Source organism: Rosa rugosa, chromosome 3 (genome assembly GCF_958449725.1).
Source record: "Rosa rugosa chromosome 3, drRosRugo1.1, whole genome shotgun sequence".
Lineage (NCBI taxonomy): Eukaryota > Viridiplantae > Streptophyta > Magnoliopsida > Rosales > Rosaceae > Rosa > Rosa rugosa.
In genome coordinates this window covers 300,855-321,168 of record NC_084822.1, presented here as the reverse complement: position 1 = coordinate 321,168, position 20,314 = coordinate 300,855, and the positions used below count along the sequence as shown (strand labels likewise).

General features: G+C 41.3%; 3 protein-coding genes across 6 annotated transcripts; 1 reads left to right on the top strand and 2 right to left on the bottom strand.

Annotated features, from left to right (window-relative positions):
* Nucleotides 1–6,869: 6,869 nt before the first annotated feature.
* On the bottom strand, nt 6,870–9,175 carry LOC133735678 (acetolactate synthase 1, chloroplastic-like). The gene has a single exon (XM_062163072.1). It carries the CDS (start codon nt 9,088–9,090, stop codon nt 7,144–7,146), a length of 1,947 nt encoding a protein of 648 aa, XP_062019056.1. The 5' UTR covers nt 9,091–9,175; the 3' UTR covers nt 6,870–7,143.
* A 320-nt stretch (nt 9,176–9,495) lies between these two features.
* On the bottom strand, nt 9,496–10,848 carry LOC133735680 (uncharacterized). Its single transcript, XM_062163077.1, has 3 exons — nt 10,665–10,848; nt 10,187–10,379; nt 9,496–9,862 (listed from the first exon to the last, which is right to left on the bottom strand). The coding sequence occupies exons 1-3, from the start codon at nt 10,798–10,800 to the stop codon at nt 9,769–9,771; spliced, it is 423 nt and encodes a 140-aa protein (XP_062019061.1). The 5' UTR covers nt 10,801–10,848; the 3' UTR covers nt 9,496–9,768.
* Nucleotides 10,849–10,969: 121 nt separating this feature from the next.
* Nucleotides 10,970–16,930, top strand: LOC133735679 (uncharacterized protein ycf45). Of its 4 annotated transcripts, none has more exons than XM_062163075.1 (10): nt 10,972–11,266; nt 11,344–11,406; nt 11,681–11,758; nt 11,933–12,153; nt 12,565–12,637; nt 12,734–13,018; nt 14,390–14,533; nt 15,378–15,422; nt 16,330–16,437; nt 16,526–16,930. In XM_062163075.1, the coding sequence occupies exons 1-9, from the start codon at nt 11,072–11,074 to the stop codon at nt 16,399–16,401; spliced, it is 1,176 nt and encodes a 391-aa protein (XP_062019059.1). In that variant the 5' UTR covers nt 10,972–11,071; the 3' UTR covers nt 16,402–16,437; nt 16,526–16,930. The 4 variants fall into 4 exon arrangements, with proteins under 4 accessions (XP_062019060.1, XP_062019059.1, XP_062019057.1 ...); XM_062163073.1 differs by having other exon boundaries at nt 15,378–15,446; XM_062163074.1 differs by having other exon boundaries at nt 10,974–11,266; nt 15,378–15,428.
* The last annotated feature ends 3,384 nt before the right edge of the window (nt 16,931–20,314 follow it).

Genomic DNA, 20,314 nt, shown 5'->3' with positions numbered 1-20,314 from the left:
AAAATTAAAGCTCACAACCAGGCCCAGGCCCAGGACCGTACGTAGATGCATCGAACCCAAGCCCAATTACAGATGGGTCACACCAATGGCAGAAGACCGATTGATAGTGTAATGTCCCTCAATCGTTGATCCTTCACTCCAACAACCACCAAAATGCCGCTCCTCACCTAGACAGCAGACACCACATATCCAAGTTGGGCCCAACATCAAGCCACCGCGAAAAGACCAGCGCTCAACACCGTAAGGACTAAGGAGAACACCATTTTTGTGCCCTTTGGGGTCTCACCCTCACGTCCACCAGCTGCAGTCTAAGAGCAACTCCAACAGTTTCCCCATATTTTGATTTTTCTCTACTTTAGGGAAAAATGAGCCTCTTTTGCTCCAACAGATTCCCTATAAATATCCCTATTTTAAGGAAAGTGAGGAAAGAGAAAACCAAATTCCCTATATTTACAGCAATCTCTAAAAATTTAAGAAAGAATATGGAGATTTTAGAGATTGCTGTAAAATAGGGAATCTGTTGGAGTTGGAGAAGAAAAAGATGCTAAAACTTTGACTTTTGCTTCCCTATTATACAAAAATTATAGGGAAGCTGTTGAAGTTGCTCTAAGACATTTTGTAGGTGAACATGATTAAATAGGTGCACTAAATGCTTAATTAGGAAGCCTTTGAGGATAACGTGTGATCTCAATAAATAAATAAATTTAGCTATTTTAATGGTGTAGATTAACGTCATTCTAGCTTTGAAATTAATGAAATCTCTTTCTTCTGTCAGAAAGAAATTACACAATTGAAGCTCACTTTCTAGAAATAGAAAAACAATCCAGCTATCATTGTCCCAGAAAAAATAGAGAATAATCTCCACCATTTGCAATGATAAAAATTATAGAAAATTATAATAGAGAAGTTGAGTCATCGTCCACCACCATAAGGATGACCAAAATGCCTTAATCAAATGGTAGGGACCAGGGAAGAGGCCTAAACAACCTTGATCATATTCCACGAAACATATAGGATAAATTTCAGTTTAGTACCCTGTGGTTTGGGAGTAACATCATGTCAGTTCCTGCTCTTTCAATTTGATCAGCAACACTCCTGTGCTTTCAATTTCAATCAGCCGTGCCCAAATTTTACTGTTCCGTCCAATTTGAACGTTAACTTTGACTGGATTGACAAAGTAAAATTTGGACGGAACAGTAAAATTTGGGCACGGCTGATTGAAATTGAAAGCACAGAGGTGTTGCTGATCAAATTGAAAGAGCAGGGACTGACATGATGTTACCCTCAAACCACAGGGTACTAAACTGAAATTAATCCAAACATATATGACGAGGCAAATCCAAAATCCAAAAGCAACAACAACCCACAAAAGCACAACTTACTGTTTCATAAATCATTGTTGGATTCAGCCATAAGGGCATATGACTGGGACTCGGCTTCTCTGCTATAACAGGCAGTGCTAGGATCTGCTTGGATTTCACTGCCAGGCTGACACGTCATCTAACATCAATCCAAGGGCCAGAAGTGGAAGTCTCCAAACGCTTCTTTCTCCTAGTGAGAGCTCTCTACTGTTCATAGTAGCACCCCGAGCTTTGTCTCAGTTTTCCTCCACCGCCCCAACCGTCTCCTCCTCTCAATTAATCCATCCCCATACTCTATTCCTCCAGTCTTTCAACCATCTTCGTTCCTTCCCATACTCACGCATACCGATCTCCACCGCTATCTCCCATCCCTTAATTTTTCTCTTCATCTTTATCCACTGTTGATTTCGCCCATCCTCCACCACCACTATAACTAATCCACCTTCTCGTCCAAAATCAGTCCCTTTAAACATTTTCCATCCCCCAATTAATCCATCCTTCACAACCCTCAGTTTCACCGCCATCCCCAAATTACCCACCAATCTGAAATCACTTTTTCTTTTTTCTTCTTTCATCGCTGTTTTGCTTGATTGAGAGTTTGGGCTTTTGCTCCTACTGCTCATATCGACAACAGTTGGTTTTGTCAGTCACAGACCCAGCCATGAGGTTGATTTCTTGGAACTGTCAGGGGCTTAGACCCTCCCTGACAAGGAAAGCTTTGAGGAATTCCGACGAGCTTGGAGGCATCGGACGTCTGCGGCTGGTCGGAGTCGTCGTGGATTAGGGAGCGGAGATCAGAGACTTTGATGGAGGGGGCTTGGCGGACCTTGCGGAGGGCGAAGGAAGTGGATTCGAAGCTGAGGAAGGAATCGACGGCGGCGAAGGCGGGGAAGGCGACAATGGTGCGCAAAACTGCGCCGTCTAAGGAGAGGGCGAGTTGGGAGATTAGGGAGGCTAGGGTATGCTCGTTCAACGATATTGCGGTGGTGGTTTCTACATGTGGCAATGAGAGTGCCGATGGTTTAGAGGTTACTGCGGGCGGAGATTAAAGTGTGGGAATCAGAATGGTGGTATCGTAGACGGAGTTGCAGAAGGAGTGGAGGGAGGGAGAGAGAGTGATATGCTGTGTGTGGTATATGATTTGTGTTTTGGAGACTTCCACTTCTGGCCCTTGGATTGATGTTAGATGACGTGTCAGCCTGACAGTGAAATCCAAGCAGATCCTAGCACTGCCTGTTATAGCAGAGAAGCTGAGTCTATATGACTGAACAGAGTTGCATGATTGCCCCACCTAGAAAGGGGAAACATGAAGATGTCATTGGAAATGGGAGGCACAAGGGCGCCGCCACCGTGAAGACGCCGGAGATCGTCTAGGGTTTCCTCAACAGGAGGTGGTGGCCTCCTCATTCTTGGAATTTCCCATACTTCCTCCTTATGAAAAAAAAGAAACGATTTCCTAAGCATCCTATCAGCTAAAACCAATAAACAAAAAGCTTTTTTTTTTATCACTCAGATCAAATAGATTCAAGAATTTGTCTCTTATAAGCGAAATAAAGAACTTAGTTTGCTTTAATGTAAGCGAGACAAAAGAACACAAAAGAACTTATTTAAGGCAACTTGTCAACTTTCATGACTCATGCCGATTTCTTTCCAAACCTCTCACTCTTTCCTTAGACCTTTCAAGGCACCTTAATGATTTTTATTTATCCTCAACACTTTTGAACGAGATAAATGATTTTATTAACTAACACTTTTAGACTGTTAATAAATGACACTTATGAGTAATTTTCTATTATGTCTTTCATAAAAATAATCTACTTTTAAGAGAAATTCCAAAAACAGTACGAAAAGCAACAAAAAGGGATGCAAATAAGTATTTGATGAGGCAATTGACAAAACCCGGGCTATGTAAAAAGGTACCGATGATATGGTGCACCATACCTCTATATAGAGATATGCGACGAGTAGAGGGTAACCTTCCATCACCGACCTTGGTTAAGAAACTAAAAAAGGTACCAATGATATGGTGCACCATACCTCCTCCACACACCGAAATACATCGAGTAACGGGTAACATTCCGTCACTGACACTACCTAAGTAACAAAAAGCAAAAGTGCAAAACCAAATGAAAGCAAAAAAAACCCAAAAGGACCCTAGGCCCAAATCCAGATCCGACCCGGATCCCAGGCTCACTCCGAAAACCAAAACAAGTAAGTTGTTAAAAATAAATTGAGAAAAAGAACTGTGATAACAGTTATTGCACCGGAGTAGAGGGTTTGGAGTCGTAGCCAGGGACGTAGCTACAGCAAAGGCTGTATGGGCTACAGCCCAACCCTTATTTAGTCCAAAGTACCTTCAAGTAGGAATAGATATGTAATAGCCCAGCAAAAAAAAAAAAAAAAATTGCTTGGAGATGTTGTAGCCGATGTGCAAGTACTTTCCATGTAGCTTTTTCCTTTTTTCCCTTCATTTTGGCTCTTCCCCTCTTCCCTTTTGGCTTAATGAAGTATTTAGTAGATCAATATAGCTTTCATCAAATGGTTCAACTTCTAGGCACCATTCGTCCTTCTCCTTTTCTGAGATATTTTACTACTTACAAATGTCAAGTATTACTCGCCAATTGTAGTCCCCCATGTTCTACCATTCTTTATTTCTTTCTTAATACTTTGTGTTTTCATTTTCTCAGTATCGTTTATATCAAATGGTGGTTCTTTTTATGCTTCTTAGTTTTTGGGTGTTTAGATGAATTTTTTATGGCTATGTTGTGTATATGGATTTGAGTGTTCTTGTTTTGTGGTACTTATATGCACTGATTTTGACTCCAAATTGGAGGCATTGATATTATGCAGGGGAGACATCAAAAAAAATAATTTTGGCCTTCGCCCAAAAAATTTGCCACAATAAATTTAGCCCACCCCATTTTTGAATCCTAGCTACGTCCCTGGTCGTAGCTTGCATGAATCTTGGAGTTGGGTCATCAAAGAGTATATAATGGACCATTCCCAAAAAAAAAAAAAAAAAAAAGAGTATATAATGGACAGGAATTATCATAAATAACATTTGTTTCAGCTATTAATGTTATTTAGAGATGATAGAACCACTTCATCTTCATCTGCATCTTCATTCAGATGGAAAAAGATTTTATTGAACCATAAGAATTAAACTTGGGTAGCAAAACATCTGACAGCATAAAGGATTCTAAGAACCCAAATGTTGGACCAAAAAACAAAGGACCGAGTAACTAGCAACTCCACGGAATACACCAGTCATGACACAACTATGCCGTAAATTACCTTCAGAAACTTTTGACTGAGAAAAATACATAGATAAGTGATTCATCAAATCTTAAACTCATAGAAACACAATTGTCTCTTAATAAGTTACGCAGTGAGGTTTACATACCAGTTACTACCATTCTTGTCAGCAACACTGTTTACTGTTGATTGACTGATTTTATGGGATCGCTATCACAGCTTGATTCTTGGTTTGGCCATATAGACCTTAACGCTGGCCCGCCTGGCCAGTAGGATTGAAAAACCCTGCAAATTAGAGCAAAAACCATCTTCAAGAGTTTTGAGTAAAATGAGCCATCAATTTTAGCCACTCTGGTTGAATATGAACAGCACATATGCTTGTAACTTTAACAGAACACAAAAGAACCTGTGCTGATCAACAAGCCTACCACTTGAACATAATTTAGTTTGACTCCACAGAATCTTGGAAATCATCGAACCAGTAGGGTCATATGGTAGATCCTTAAAAATGAGGAAGAACCGAGTTACAGCATTACAACTTTGAAAAACCGATATGACCCTCTATATTCTGGGAAGCTAACTGTTTTGTGACTTGCATTGTCTTGCTCGATGCAGTCAGGCATAATGCGCACAGAGAAACCTACCCATTGGAATTTCCAATGTTTCTACTAAAAACGAAGAATGTAACCCCAACAGGACAGCCATGCAAATCCTGTAATCATATTTAGAATGATTTGAGGATGCAACCAAATTGATATATGTACTATATAACAAGCTAGTGGTTATCTAACAGTCTGCCCCGCAGACTGCATGTTGTAGCTACATCCTTACTCATCATATCAGTCAGGTCTTCTGCAATAATAAATTATTTATTGCATACACTTAAATTATAATAAATCATGAACATTTAGACAAGTATGTATTATCCTTATACATGTAACATGTTCCCTGTCGATCAAGTACGTGACACTCACCTCATCCCAGTGTAGCTGAAAACCCCAAACTAAGCTTCAGCCTTGTCATATAAGCCGTCTCTTAGACATATTACAGTACCCTGAAAATCCTTTGCTTCCGTTGGCATCCTGGTTACCCACTTACCCCTGACTCCTTGGCATGACTTTGATTGGATGAATGAAGAAAAGGTGGAGAGAAAGGAAGACACAAAGCTCTCTCTATTAAACTAGGGGCAACAGACTAGGAGGAATGATGATAGTCCTTTCATGAAATCAACTTGGACATTTGGTTAAAGGTAATTACAGTTGTGCCAGAATTCAAACATTCCACAAACCCAAAAATGATCATACCATATTAAAAACATGTGTATTCATATTTGCTGCAATTTCCATCCAAAATCTTCCACGCATGAATGTGTTCCTTTAAGACTTACCTGTGTATGGAAAAAAGTAATTATGTAAATGCTGCTATAATTTTCTGCCCCCCAGATAATTGTTCCATAACAAGACAGCACTTTATTGAGAGCATAGTACACTACTTGATGCCATGTAGAAATGCATCGCATCTTCTGCACTTTTTAAATCTAAACATGCCGTCCCACCCAATGGTTTGTATTGCTCTTTGTCAGTTTGTATTTCTTATCAATATTACTGAAATACAGTTGAAGGTGTTCATAAACAACTCTACCTGCATTGACTAAAAGACACCTAACTGGATGACCAAAAATGCCAGTAATTGAATACACAACAGAAGATAAGTTTCGTGGATACATACTAGATGTACAGAATTAATCTCAAGATGAATGCATTGAATTTTCAGAATCAGATTTCTCCCAAAATGATATGGTACCATGACAAACTTACCTTGTACTTTGTTCCTTCCATCAAAAGGTCTCATCAGAAGGTTTTTTCTGCTGCTGATCGAAATGGCTTCAGCCTCACCAGAACCTGATGAAAATCTTTTAGTAAATTACAAACAGAGGAAGGTTGTTCTTTAGTTCATTTTTCCATGTCCTGAACTGCAACATATGAAGTGTTGCCAGCAGCAAGTCTTAGCATTCGATACAAACAAAACTTAACATTAACGGTAGCAAACTCGGCAGTAATATTGAATCCATATGCAATTTACTCTTAAGACTAGTGAATCAGCCAACAAATCTTAAGAATAGAAGCCAATCTCAGTCAAAGTACAAGTACATATGAGGGTGCAAGAACAGACAATGACCTACAATTAACTAGAACACATAATTCTCACTAAATGAACACTAATTATCAGCAATTGCTTTATGACGCCCAGGGATCAAGAAAAGAAAATTCATATTGAAGTTAAATTATAAACCATTACATTTAGAGAGCTTATAAATAACTTCAATCCGTGAAACTTGCCACACCTTCATTTATTAAAAGTACAGCACTCTCCAAAAGGAATTCAAACTACTATTTGTGTATAGTTCAAAGTAGCAAACTACAAAAAATAAAGACATTTCTTTTTTGTGGTTGAACTGAACTAAAGATTTCAAGCACATCCAAATTTGTACATACGAACATGGACAACATAGATGCTGCCCCGGAAATCAATAAGATGATCTTCCATCACCCTCAGTTATCACATCTTTAAAAGCACCACCACTCGGAATCATAGGCAAGACATGCTCTTGATGAGGTACTATTACATCCAACAAGTATGGACCAGGAGTGTCCAGCATTTTCTGAATTGCCTCTTTAAGATGTTCCTTCTTTGTCACACGGGCAGCTGGTATCCCACAAGCTTCTGCGAACTTGAGCATATTAGGGAATATCTCAGACTCATTTAATGGGTTCCCTAAATAAGTGTGAGCCCTGTTCGCCTTATAGAAGCGATCCTCCCATTGAACAACCATACCCAAATGCTGATTATTCAACAGCATTATCTTAATGGGAAGATTTTCCACCCTGATAGTTGCCAATTCCTGAACATTCACCATGAAGCTTCCATCACCATCAATATCAACAACAATGGCATCTGGATTTGCCACAGCTGCCCCAATAGCAGCAGGCAATCCAAAACCCATAGCTCCTAATCCTCCTGATGTCAACCACTGTCTAGGCCTCTTATATTTGTAAAATTGAGCTGCCCACATTTGATGCTGCCCGACACCGGTGCTTATGATTGCATTCCCATCAGTTAATTCATCAAGAACCTGAATAGCACACTGAGGAGGAATGGCATCACCAAATGTTTTATAATTTAATGGATAACTAATTTTCTGCTCTTTCAGCTCCTCCGTCCAGGCTGAGAAATCAAGTTTTAACTTGCATCCTTTTCCCTCCAATACCCTGTTTATCCCTCCCAATGCCAATCTCACATCTGCACAAACAGATACATGAGGCTGCTTATTCTTTCCAATCTCTGCAGAATCAATATCAATGTGAACAATCTTAGCTCGGCTAGCAAAAGCTTCGAGCTTCCCTGTAACCCGGTCATCAAACCTAACCCCAAATGCAAGCAACAAGTCAGACTTATCCACTGCATAATTAGCATGCACTGTCCCATGCATTCCCAACATTTGGAGTGACAGCTCATCTGAGCTAGGATATGCCCCGAGACCCATCAAGGTAGTCGCGACAGGGATCCCTGTAAGCTCCACAAATAGCCTCAATTCCTCACTCGAGTTCAAGCACCCTCCACCAACATACAACACTGGCTTCTTGGATTCAGAAACCAACCTCACAATCTGCTCCAAATGGGCCTCATTGGGAGGATTGGGCAGCCTAGACATGTACCCCGCTAATCTAATGGGTTGATTCCAATCCGGCACGACAAGCTGTTGCTGTATATCTTTTGGTATATCTATCAAAACTGGGCCGGGGCGCCCGGAGGTGGCCAAGAAAAATGCCTCACTAACAATTCTAGGAATTTCTTCAACATCAAGAACAAGATAGTTATGCTTTGTAATGGACCTTGTTACCTCTACAATTGGGGTCTCTTGAAAAGCGTCGGTACCGATCATCCGGCGGGGGACTTGTCCAGTGATTGCGACGACCGGAACGCTGTCAAGGAGTGCGTCAGCAAGGCCACTGACTAAGTTGGTAGCGCCAGGGCCCGAGGTTGCAATACAGACGCCGGGAAGGCCCGAGGCGCGCGCGTAGCCCTCAGCAGCGAAGACGCCACCTTGCTCGTGGCGGGGGAGAACATTGCGGATGGTGGAGGAGCGCGTGAGGGCCTGATGGATCTCCATGGATGCGCCTCCGGGGTAGGCGAATACGTCGGTGACGCCTTGGCGTTCGAGGGCCTCCACGAGGACATCGGAGCCTTTTCTGGGCTCGTCAGGGGCAAATCGGGAAGTGAAACTTTGTGAGTCCGAAGGGGCAGTCGCGGCTTTAGGAGGGAGGGAACTAGAAATGTGCAGAGGTCGGTGGGTAATGGGCGGGAAGGGGCGGAAAGTACATCTGGAAATGGCATTTGTTGAAGAAGAAGAAGAAGGGAAAGCCGAGGGTTTCGATTTCGACAAGGAGGAAGAGAGTGGAGCAATGGCCGCCATTTTCGATTTTTCATATGCTGCATATGCTCAGAGGTGGAATTTGTACCAACCGGCCAGCTGGGCCCGGCCCGGCCCGTATTAAGAATGGAGAGTGCAATTCACTCCTAATTTTACAATCATTTTATGTTTTTCTTTTTTTAGTATACTAAAACATCATATTTTTACAATCCATAATGAAAAAACAAAATGTATGATACTCAAAAAGAAATATGGAGTATTAATTGCAATACATGGAGTGTAAATTTCATTCTCCTTAAGAATAATTGTGTGCATAGGGTTCAGAAAATGAAGAAATAAAAGAGGCATTTGTCTCCTCTGGACCTTCCTCCATTGTTATTAGAGTTTGGCTGAATTGATGATGGTCCGCATTTCTTTGTTTGATGGGTTTCTGAAGATGCCAAACTCTAAAAGGAAATTCAGAATCCATTATTGATCCAATCCGAATGACATGATTTCATCTTCCAAAGTTTCAGATAAACCGTACTGTACACAGATAAACCAACAGACTTCTAAAATAACATAAGCAACTTGTATGCTTAGACAATGTCAATCGCCATGCACACAAAAAAATCTATCCCTAATTTCCACATATACTCCAATCCCTAGATAATCTTAACAAGTCATAAACCCATAATCCATTCAAATGTACCCTAGAACTCAGCAAGCAAGCTGCTTAACTCATTTTCTCCACTTGTCGATCTCTCTTGTAGTAGCTCTGACTAGTTTCTTAGTATTATCAACAAGCTCGTCAACAAGAGCGCCTATTTCATCCCTGATAACATTAAAGCACAAAAGATCAATACCCACATCCAATCACACAGGAAGAAATACAAAATTATCACCAGAAATTGATCTGCACTAACATAATGTTGTTCTTTAAAGTAATTGATTTACAGGCCTCCTAGCAGTGTCTCCTAATATCATCATATAGTCATATCTCATATGCATCGCAAAACAACAGCCTCCCGAAGCATTTCACATTTCATTGCTGCATAATCTGATTCTTTCCTATTTTGAACCCTTTCAGAAAATGAGTTGCCCAATGAATTTACGCATGAAAGCAAAAACACATAGACGAATAGATTATAACACTTACTGGGAAGTAGGATTTCCAGAACGACTGCCAACATTTTCACCATAAAAGAGATTGCCAACATTGGAGTACTTTCGGATGTCATCACGAGCAACCCCCTTGCCAGCGCCATAGCCGAATCCTAAGCCAACTCCACATCCAGCACCAACGCCAAAAGCAACTTGCATGCCAGGAATACCAGGACCAATTCCTACGCCTAAATTTCATTTCATGAACCAGCCAATAACCATGTCAGATATAATTTCATTTGATATGCATAAACTATAAGCTAGTGATAATCATTATTAAAGAAGAGAGTGGCCACAGAAGAGCACTTAATGCTTGGCAAATAGCAGGGTCGGAATTCTGAGTCAATACACTAACTGCTTAACGAATTAAGTTTCAACTGACCATAAGATTGAATCAATTAAACAAATATTATCAAGATCAATAATACAGTTGGGAGTGGAAATAGAAGAGAGAATGAGAAAGGAAATCGTACCGCCGAGGAGGCCGATGCCGAATCCCACACCACAGCCGACGCCGAAGCCAAAGGCGGGACCCACCTTGCCGAGTTGCTGGGTTTTGATGACTGGAAGCTTCCACAACAAACCCTTGTGCTCTTCATCCCTCGCCATCTCTCGCCCACAGTGTTCCACTCTTTGTTGTGCGTCTCTCACAGCCACAACCCTTTTTGAGTTTTGACTTTTGACGTCTTCGGAAAGTGGGTTGGGCCACAAGGAAGGATGGCCCAAAGGCTAAGAATTTTTTACTCGGGTGTATTTTTCTTTTCTTTTCCCCAGAAGCAGTTATGTAAAGTGTAAACTTAAAAAGCTTGGCAGAGGTTTTCTGGTCACGAAAACTTTTGTCCATCCGTTCGTTCGGGGATTTGGCCTGAAAGAGTGAACCATGAGTCATAGTCATACTAGTTTGTGGGCGAACGCAAACCTGGTGAGGGCGACAAGCAGAGTGAGCCAATTCAAGAACTATAACAACGTACATGTCACTTCCACCGCTTGGCACTGCCGCTGCTTCGTTGCCCATCATCATCATCATCGTCCTCTTGATCTTGTGGTCCAGGACGATCTCCACTCCTTCTTGCAGGTCTCCCTTTGCTCCACATTCTCTTCATTCGCCTTCCTTCACTCTTTCTCAGATGCCAACTCTTGTTTCCCTTGCAGATTCTTCCGCATGATTTACATGACCATCTCCTCAATGAATCCAAGAGATCTCAACTCTTAGAGGTCTCTCATTTCTGCTCCATCAATTACTTTACTTTTCTCATTTTCATCTTCACTTCTTATATGATTTCTGAATCACTTGACACTCCCTTCTAACTGTTCAATCTACTTTTTATAAGCAAGCCACAGCTTACTTTTGTTTCTCTAGTCGACACTTGATGATGAAACCAACTTTCCTTCAACTTCAACCAGTTTTTGCATTCCTTCTGTATTCAGATAGCTTGCGCTTACTCTTCGTGCAATGATTATATCATGCTTACTGATGTATTTGATTTAGGTCATATTGGATTTAGGTCGTTTTCCGGAAGCACGATATCTTGGTGAACCTGGGGGTCAATATCTGAGGGGAACTGTGGTAAAGTAAAGGCATACTTTTGAGGTTACAATTTCTCTATCCGTTTTATTTAAATTGACTTTCTAGACATCATTTAGTGATAAAATTAAAATGATATATGAAACAGGTAAATTTCATTAGGAAAATAACAATGTAGTGGGATGTACTGATGTATTCAAAGTGTCTCTTGCCTAGGTATCACTGCAAGAGTTGGAGCATGCTCAAAATGAAGTTGGAGATTTTGGAGGGGACAATAGAGCTGGCATTGAGGGTACGTTGCATAGAATATCCGCTATTAGGAGTAGGAATGGAATGATAGTTGGATTGACTTGCCGAGTCGGAAGGGCAATCAGTGGTCACATTGACATGGTTAATGATCTGCTTCAATATGGGAAGAGCATCTTGTTTGTTGGAAAGTATGTCATCTGATTGCTGTTAAAATGGTTTTCCTAGTAACATGTCAAATATTAGCAATCCAGATGGCGCATATATATTATTATATTAAACCACTTCTTTGCCTCTTGCACGGCACTGACATGTCAATGACTTGTTTATGATGAGTTTAGTTGAAAAAAATTTAAGAAGATAACTGTGACTGCATAGTTTCCCTCATTATTTACTGTTAGAAATCACATTATGTGATCTTATAATATCAATGTATTTCTGGCGTCTATTGTTGCCCATGTCAAATTTGATGCCTCCCTTGGAATATTCTAACAATGGAAATTGTCATTATCATGCCATTGCTACTCACTATAAATAAGAACATAACATCTCTGAGCTAGTTGATATAATGTCTTAATGATGATGTCCTTCAATTTGTGAAGGCCTGGGGTCGGCAAGACCACTGTTTTGCGAGAAATTGCTCGTGTTTTGTCAGATGAATTTCACAAAAGAGTGGTAAGTTGATTTATTTCTTTAATCTATCTCTTTCTCTCTCTCTCTCTCTCTCAGTATTTCAATCAGTAGTTCAATACTTGTTTACCACTGGGACAGGTTATTGTGGATACAAGCAATGAAATAGCAGGGGATGGAAATATTCCACATGCATCAATAGGAGGTGCACGAAGAATGCAGGTAGCAGAACCATCCTTGCAACACAAAGTCATGATAGAGGCTGTGGAGAATCACATGCCTGAGGTCATCATTGTTGATGAGATTGGCACGGAAACTGAAGCTCTTGCATGTCGCTCAATTGCTCAGAGAGGTGTCATGCTTATTGCTACTGCTCATGGACAGCAGCTTGAGAATATAATGAAGAATCCTACTCTATCTGACCTGGTTTGTTCTGATCTTCATAAGAAACTAAATGTTGAATTATCCCTTTAAGTTCTCCTTAATCTTTACATCAGAGACATCATTTTGGTTTGCCTTCTGCTTGTAAATCTTAATTTTGTGTTGATGGCATATCGTAGTTTCCAGATAATAGCTATGAATATCCTTATAGTAAATTAGAGTAATAAAGGAAACTCTTGATGAGCCAGTGGCCATGGTTAAGGGATTTGTACACTATTTTTCCAGATGATTTATAGGATCAGTACTTCAGCATGCTAATATCTTCTCTTTTTCTATTTCACTTTTGCTGGGAAGTTTTGATCTGGATTTTGCCAGTTTTGCACAAAGATGGAATCTTTGGATAAGTAGGAATATTAAATCTGCATCATCAATGTGCATTTGAAGATAATCTCTTTAGGCAGAGAAGGATGAAAGGAAGATAACATATGAAGCCAATCATGATTTACTAGAATTGTTAATTTACTTTGAGGGACTTATGGTCTTATGCTCCCCTTCCTAATAGTATGTCCTGCAAGTTGATTGAATTGGTAGCAAAGAAATTATTAAGATGTCAACAACGCTGATGAGAGAAACTTGTACTAGAAAACTCTATAGCTCTCAACACCGTTTTACCATTGTATGTTGATTCCCTGCTGGAAATGATTAGGTATTATTTATATCATATGCGGCATAGGCTTCCAAGTCAAATGTGATATGATATCTAAGATGCAAATTTGCATAGAGTGAGAAAGATAGTCGATTCATTTTTCAATTTTCATGAGAGCACACGCCAAATATGATTTGATTGTTTCTGATCCTCTGTTTCTGTTTTCCTTAAGATAATGCAAAAAAGAATAGTTTAACACTGTGTTGCGTTTAGCAAAAGAACTGTAGAACTAGGGTTTATTTGCAGCAGTCTCGATTGTTAGAAAGAAAAGGGATTTAGAATAAGAAACTTAAGAAGAAAAGGGATAGAACTACTAGCATCACACCAGTAGGGTTTCTAGGCATCACACCCAGAGAACTTAGGCATCACACCTAAGGTTAGGTTGCATCACGCAAACCTGGAGAGAAGCAAAAGCTTTCAATTTTTATTAACTCAATTCTGAAAATAAAAGACTACAAAGGCCTCTATATATAGGGAGGCTCAGACAATTCTAGAATAACTAGGAATATCCTTATGCTTAAAAGAATCCTAAAGAAATAGTCCTAATAATAATAATAAGAATCCTAATAATAAAAGCCTAGGTTTATTTGAACTACTTTCCAAATCCTGACTTAAAATATTCTGCTCGTATTCTTCATCACGTTTCCTCTAGGTATATGGCTTACTGTTTGGTCAAAAGTGCCTTTCCAATTCTTATCTTGTGTTTTCAGATTGGAGGAGTAGAAACTGTTACTTTGGGGGATGATGAAGCCAAAGCTAGAAAATGCCAGAAAACCATTCTTGAGAGGCAAGCGCCTCCAACGTTTGAATTCTTGATTGAGATGAGACACAGACACTATTGGGTTACCCATCAGGTGTGTCAATCTATTTCTCTGTTTTTTTTTTTTTTTTTCAAAATTTTAAACTTGACCTGATTTCCTCTCCTCCCTCTCCCCATAAGTATGAAAGAAAAAGTAAAAGAAAACTCGGAAATGTTTATACTTGATAACTGGATTACTCTCCTCTCACCATAGTACGGAAAGAGTAAAAATAAACCCGGAACTTATACTTGGTATCTGGACTGCTGAAACAGCTTACTCAAGTTCAGTTGCCGAAGTCAACATAGTAGAAGAAAATTAGTTTTGTGCCTGTCTATCCTCTAGACATGTTATTCTTTTATCTCTTTGTCTAATGAGATACTTTATAGAGGGTTAAGGAGTTACTGTACATGTCATCATAAATATAAACCTATCTGCTGAACGTTATACCTTCGTTTTCTAATTTATAACAACCACGCACAACATGCCTGCTCACGTAATATTCATACACCTACTGGTTAGTATCTTATATTCTTGTACGAAAGTTACAGCATATTAGGCAGAGGCTTAGAGTAATTGTCATACTCCAAGGTTTCACCTAATGGTCTTCCTGTTGGTTTTCTGATAGCACACCTGCTATATTATAAACATTTAGATGAAAGATTATTACTCTGTCGGATAAAGGCTTCAAGCTTGTTATTAAATGACATTATATTAACCCTTGAATTTTGGTCCAATGTCTTAGACGATTAAAATACTAACCGATAAGGTCCTTGTCACTGTATGTATGTGTGTCTGTCCGTCTCTCTCCATACATATGTAAGTGTGTGTGTTTTTTTTTTTTTTTCATTCTGCAGTAACTTATATATATGTTTTCTTTTTCTTCCATTCTTATCCACAGACAGAAAAGAGTGTAGATATATTGCTTCGTGGCAAAAGTCCACAGGTTGAGGTGAATTTCTCAGTAATTGTATGTTTTGAAATCTTGTTGAGTTTTTTAGAAGCTGTTTTGTCTTGCATATTAAACTTAAATCTTTCCTCTTAGGTTTCAGATGACTGTAAGTTATCGCATGGCACATTAGTTATATATAAAATTTCAAATCAAGATGCATAATTGAATGTATAAATATCTCTTTGTTCGTAATTCTATCTGAATTTGCAGATCCCAAGACTTTTGAAGTTCGGTATTTCTAATATTTGATCAATTCTTTGTTTTATGGTATATAAGTATATATCGCCAAAAATATAATAGTTGACAAAGCCAAGACATAGCCAAGCTACAGGACTTGTTGTTTGATTTATTTTTCTTGCCCCCTTTTTAATCAGAAAATTGGTCGGAGAATAGTTGGTAGGTCTTTCAATCCTATAATTTTCCATGTCTGCATATAGGTTAAACCAAAATTGTTCTTATTAATAACTTCTTTAGCATACCTTGATTTTCCTGGCTGGTAGTTCACCTGCTGCAAGCATGCCAGAGTAACCCTTTGATCTATTATGACAATTTCATTTTCTGTTGTTGACCCCAACCATTTCATAATGCAGATCAATATTATAGATTTCAACACTTCTAATGTATCCAGATAGTGATTTAATTCAGAATATTGCCCTGGTAAAACACCAGGACTATGTTAGCAGTAGTAGTAATTTAAATTCGCAAAGGTGTAGTTAGGAAAGGGATGCACATTGAACAGAATGAAGAAGTTTCCATCTTGTATTCTGGTGTCAGCCAAGAGTTATTCAGCTGCTTTTTCTTCCCATGCTTAATGTTAACTTTTTTTTGCCATCATTTCTTTTTGCTCTCTGTCTGTCTAGCATGTAGCAACTGGTAAAATTATTAACATTTTGGTTTGCAGGTCAGGACAAGGGATGATAATTTGAAGGTTGTAATTGAAAGATCAAAGGCATATCATAAATGTGATGCTTAATTTTCGTCAGCCCTATCTGGGCTTCATTTTCCTGAGGTTGATACAACAGCTCTTTAATTTGTTTTCTGTTTATTATTATGTGCTATGCATATAACACTTACAAAGTTGTCATTTTCTTACTCAGATTTAACAAAACTCAACTTGGGGAAACCCTTGTATTGCTTTCCATAAGGGAATGATAGTTTGCATTAGCCAAAGAGAAGTATGGGAAGGAAAAGAACGAAGAAGCCAGAAGGCAGATGGTGTGGTTTTATCGTGCAGTCAAGCTGCAACTGGAGGGCATTATTAATGGATAGGGAAGCTCTCGACGATACACATTTTCATATAGAAATTATGATAATATCATTTCTATTTTTTGTCAAAGCCTAATTATAAACTTTTAGTTTAACTTACTTTACTGTTAGTAATATCATAGTATCTGTATGTGTAATATATTGTTTTGAATTCAAGAATGTGGCACTGTAGTAATTAACTGATTGGCGCATTTTATGTGAAGTATCATTAATCTATTTTTATCTTTGTTGTTTTATTATATTTTTCTTTATTTATCTACTTTTATATTTACTAATTTTTTTAGAGCAATTATAAGAAAATGAGATAATATTGGAGAAAAGATGCGCGAATAAGGAAAAAGTTAGAAGTCCTAACCCGAGAAGAAATTCATGATGGATCGACGAAAGGCCAAGGATGAAAGTTGCGCAGTGTTAATGCTCAAAGTCCGGCGGTAGCCGAACCTTCGTTTAACGCGGGTCCGGTGGGCGGACCGCTACTCTGTGGATTTGGTATTCTTCGCTAGCTGCCAAATGAAAGACAGGGCGTCAGAGGGAGACCGCGTTGGGCGGTCTTCACTTCTCCGATGCCTAAGTCAGTTGATGCATATAGATAGCATAACAATAAATGAGTAGTAAATGCGTAATTAATGAGGAGAGAGGAGAGAACCTTTTATAGGTGAGGAGAAGGCTGATCTTCTCCTTGTTTTCGATGTTGGATTGATGTGCTTCAGTTCTCAGCGTCAGGAGCTTCTGATGCTATCTTGGCACGGTGCGCGGCGGTGATCTGGGGGCAATCCGAGGCTCAGGCGGTAGCTCGCCTGGCTGTGTATCCGTAGGCTACTCCTTTGGCGGGAATCAGTACCTCTGGCGGTACCATGAGCGTAGCTCATTATAGCTAATTATGCTTATAAATGTACATATATGTACAAGTCCCCCAAGTCCCCAGTCAAGGAGGGCAATCTTGGTTGGGGAGTTGCTCAGCGGTTTGAAGCGTTACCTTCCGCTAGACTTGCAACAACATAATTAGCGTCAGTGCGTTGTCAACCATGGATTTACTGAGCAAACGCTTTATACCCTTTCGGGTGGGCCCCTGCTAGGCCCCCCAGGGAGTCCCCCACTCCCCGGCTAAGATGGACCTCCGGATGGTCGGTAAATTGTTTGTTGAGGGGGAGCTGCACGGAGCAGAGGGTGTTGGGTAGCGAGCCCAATCTTTAGTACCCAAGTGACGGGGGTCAACGTGCCTGATCAGGGCCGTCGTAGACTGTTGACAAGTCCCCGTGTCCCGTAAGGACGGTCTGACCGTAACGCCGCGTGGCGGTCGTTGTCAGAGTGAGGCGTAGCCTCGGGATCCGCCGCTGGCTGAAATCACCCCGCTGGTTGTAGCAGGAAGCAGCGTCGCGGAGACGTGCTTGGCGGTATTTTATTGAGCGCTGTTGTGCTCAGCAAAGTAAGGATTTTGCAAGATGGAAAGGGAGTTCCGCGAACGGTGTCGTGTAGCGGAAGATGTCCCGCTTGCAGGGTGACAAGGGAGAAGTTCCGCTAGCGGAGTTTCGCTTAGCGGAGACTTCGTCACTTGGAAGGCGACAAGGGAGAAGTTCCGCTAGCGGAGTTTTGCTTAGCGGATACTTCGTCACTTGAAGATGACAAGGGAGAAGTTCCACTAGCGGAGTTTCGCTTAGCGGAGACTTCGTCACCTTGGTGATCTTCCCCTCTACCAGTTACTTCCATTAGACGCTTCGTCTGAAGGTGGTCGACACGTGGCTGGCCTCTAAAGGGTTAGCGTGTGGAGGCGTGCCTCCTCAGGCTGGCCGTCTTCTCGCCATTAATGCGAGTAATTATGGATTTTGTAACCGAGGCGTCACCTCGGTTAATCCAGAGAGTAAGTGTAGACGTGGGACACGTGTAATGTCGTTTTTTAGCGGACGGCCTAGAATTCTTTGACGTTGACATAAAAGGGGGGGAACTTAGCGAGATTTGACACTTTTGCGAAAACTTCAAACCTGAGTCGTCGTCTTCAAGCTCTGTTCGTCTGCGATTTGTGAAGAGAACTCCAGGGGACGAAATCTGTGGAGTTATCGAACCTTGGGGACGAAATCTTTACAGGTGAAGACAAGCGCTCCCGATTAGACCAGAGTTTGTGTTGAGGTTGGTATCTCGAATCCCACTCTTGTTTCATTGCTTCTGTGTTGTTTACTGCCAGTTTCTGGGTTTTGTTGTTTTTGTTTTGGGGTACGATCTGTTCTCCCCCGGTGTGTTCTGAGGGTGTAAAGTGAGGTTTGGGGGTATGTTTATGGTGTTTGGCGGAGAGTTGGTGTTTACGGATTTGCTAGATGGTCGAATCTGGGTTGAGTGTGCGTTTTGTTCTTGTTTTGGGATTTTCTGGGTAATTGTTCTTGAGGTTCTTTGATGCAACTGATATAGGGATAGGTTAGATTTTGTGTGAACTGACTGATTTGGGTTTTAGGGTTTGGGATGGCTAACGTCGTAGAAATTTCAAGCAGTGAGGACTCCAGGTCTGACGTGTGGTTCAGCGTGGCGGATGGAATTTTTATTGACTCGTTGCGTCCGTCTGCCCGTGCAGGAACCTCACTGCCAGAACCGCTAGAGATCGAGCCGCTACAAACCATACCCTGGGAAGTAGCCATGGGTCGTGCTTCACGTCCAGAGAGTTCTAGGGCAGGGGAGGCTGCCGCTGCCCAAAATAGGCGTGACAAGCGGCTAGCAAGTAACAGCGCTGCCAGTGGCTCCGCTGACGGGGGAAAGGTGGCGGGGGAGGATATCGAGTCAGCGTGGGTCTTTCCCGATGGCACCTATGTTGACGAGGCGGGAGGGCGGATGACTGTTGCCGCCGTCAACCGGTTGAAACGGATGTACCGGTTGCCCGGCGTGGTTAAGCTGCGTCCGCCGACGGTGGACGGGAAAGCCTCGATTCTTCCAGCGGGGTTTGCCGTCGTGCATGAGGCGATCTTCCGCCAAGGAGTGACATTCCCGCTACTGCCAAACCTCCAAATCCTGGTGTGCGAGTTTGGCCTTGCCTTTGGGCAGATCTGCCCCAACATGTGGCGGTTGATGATGGCGCTGAACTCGCTATTGCGCTTGTCCGGCTGCGAGGGACCAACTGTGGCGGAGGTGCTACACTTCTACGAGTTGGTGTACGTGAAGCGCCAAGGTTGTAGAGGGCAGGTGAACTTGAGCCGCCGCCAGGGGGCGCCCAAGCTGATCGAGAACCTGAAGGACTCCATGTCTTACTGGCGGGGTACCTTCTGTGTTGCCACGGCGGGGTGGGAATACCAAGCGGGGTCCAACGAGGGGGAGCCGAAGTTTAGGATTAAGTCGGAGTTTCAGCCTATCCGAGGTTGTTTGTCGGTCTCTGCTGACCAGAGTTGGCGATTTTTCTTGTGATAGTCCTTGTAGTTTGTACTAACGGTTACCTCTTTTTTTGTAGCGGGCATGCGCTATAACCTGACTCGTGAAGAGGAGTGTCGTGTGGCACGTATCAGAGGCTGTTGGCAAAATCTCAACTTGTTGGACCTTCGTCTCCTCACTGGTTGGGAGTTGTTGGTAGATCGACAATTGACGCGTGGCATTGGTAAGCAGTCTCCGCCATACTGTGCCTTCGTTCAGTTTGTCTTAGTCTAAGT

Coding starts and splice junctions, on each gene's coding strand:
- LOC133735678 (XM_062163072.1), bottom strand. CDS start 9,090: ATGGCGGCCATTGCTCCACTCTCTTCCTCCTTGTCGAAATCGAAACCC.
- LOC133735680 (XM_062163077.1), bottom strand. CDS start 10,800: ATGGCGAGGGATGAAGAGCACAAGGGTTTGTTGTGGAAGCTTCCAGTC. Junction 10,380..10,664: donor CGGCATCGGCCTCCTCGGCG/GTACGATTTCCT, acceptor AATGAAATTTAG/GCGTAGGAATTGGTCCTGGT. Junction 9,863..10,186: donor TCTGGAAATCCTACTTCCCA/GTAAGTGTTATA, acceptor TAATGTTATCAG/GGATGAAATAGGCGCTCTTG.
- LOC133735679 (XM_062163073.1), top strand. CDS start 11,072: ATGAGTCATAGTCATACTAGTTTGTGGGCGAACGCAAACCTGGTGAGG. Junction 12,638..12,733: donor ATGAATTTCACAAAAGAGTG/GTAAGTTGATTT, acceptor CCACTGGGACAG/GTTATTGTGGATACAAGCAA. Junction 13,019..14,389: donor ATCCTACTCTATCTGACCTG/GTTTGTTCTGAT, acceptor TTGTGTTTTCAG/ATTGGAGGAGTAGAAACTGT.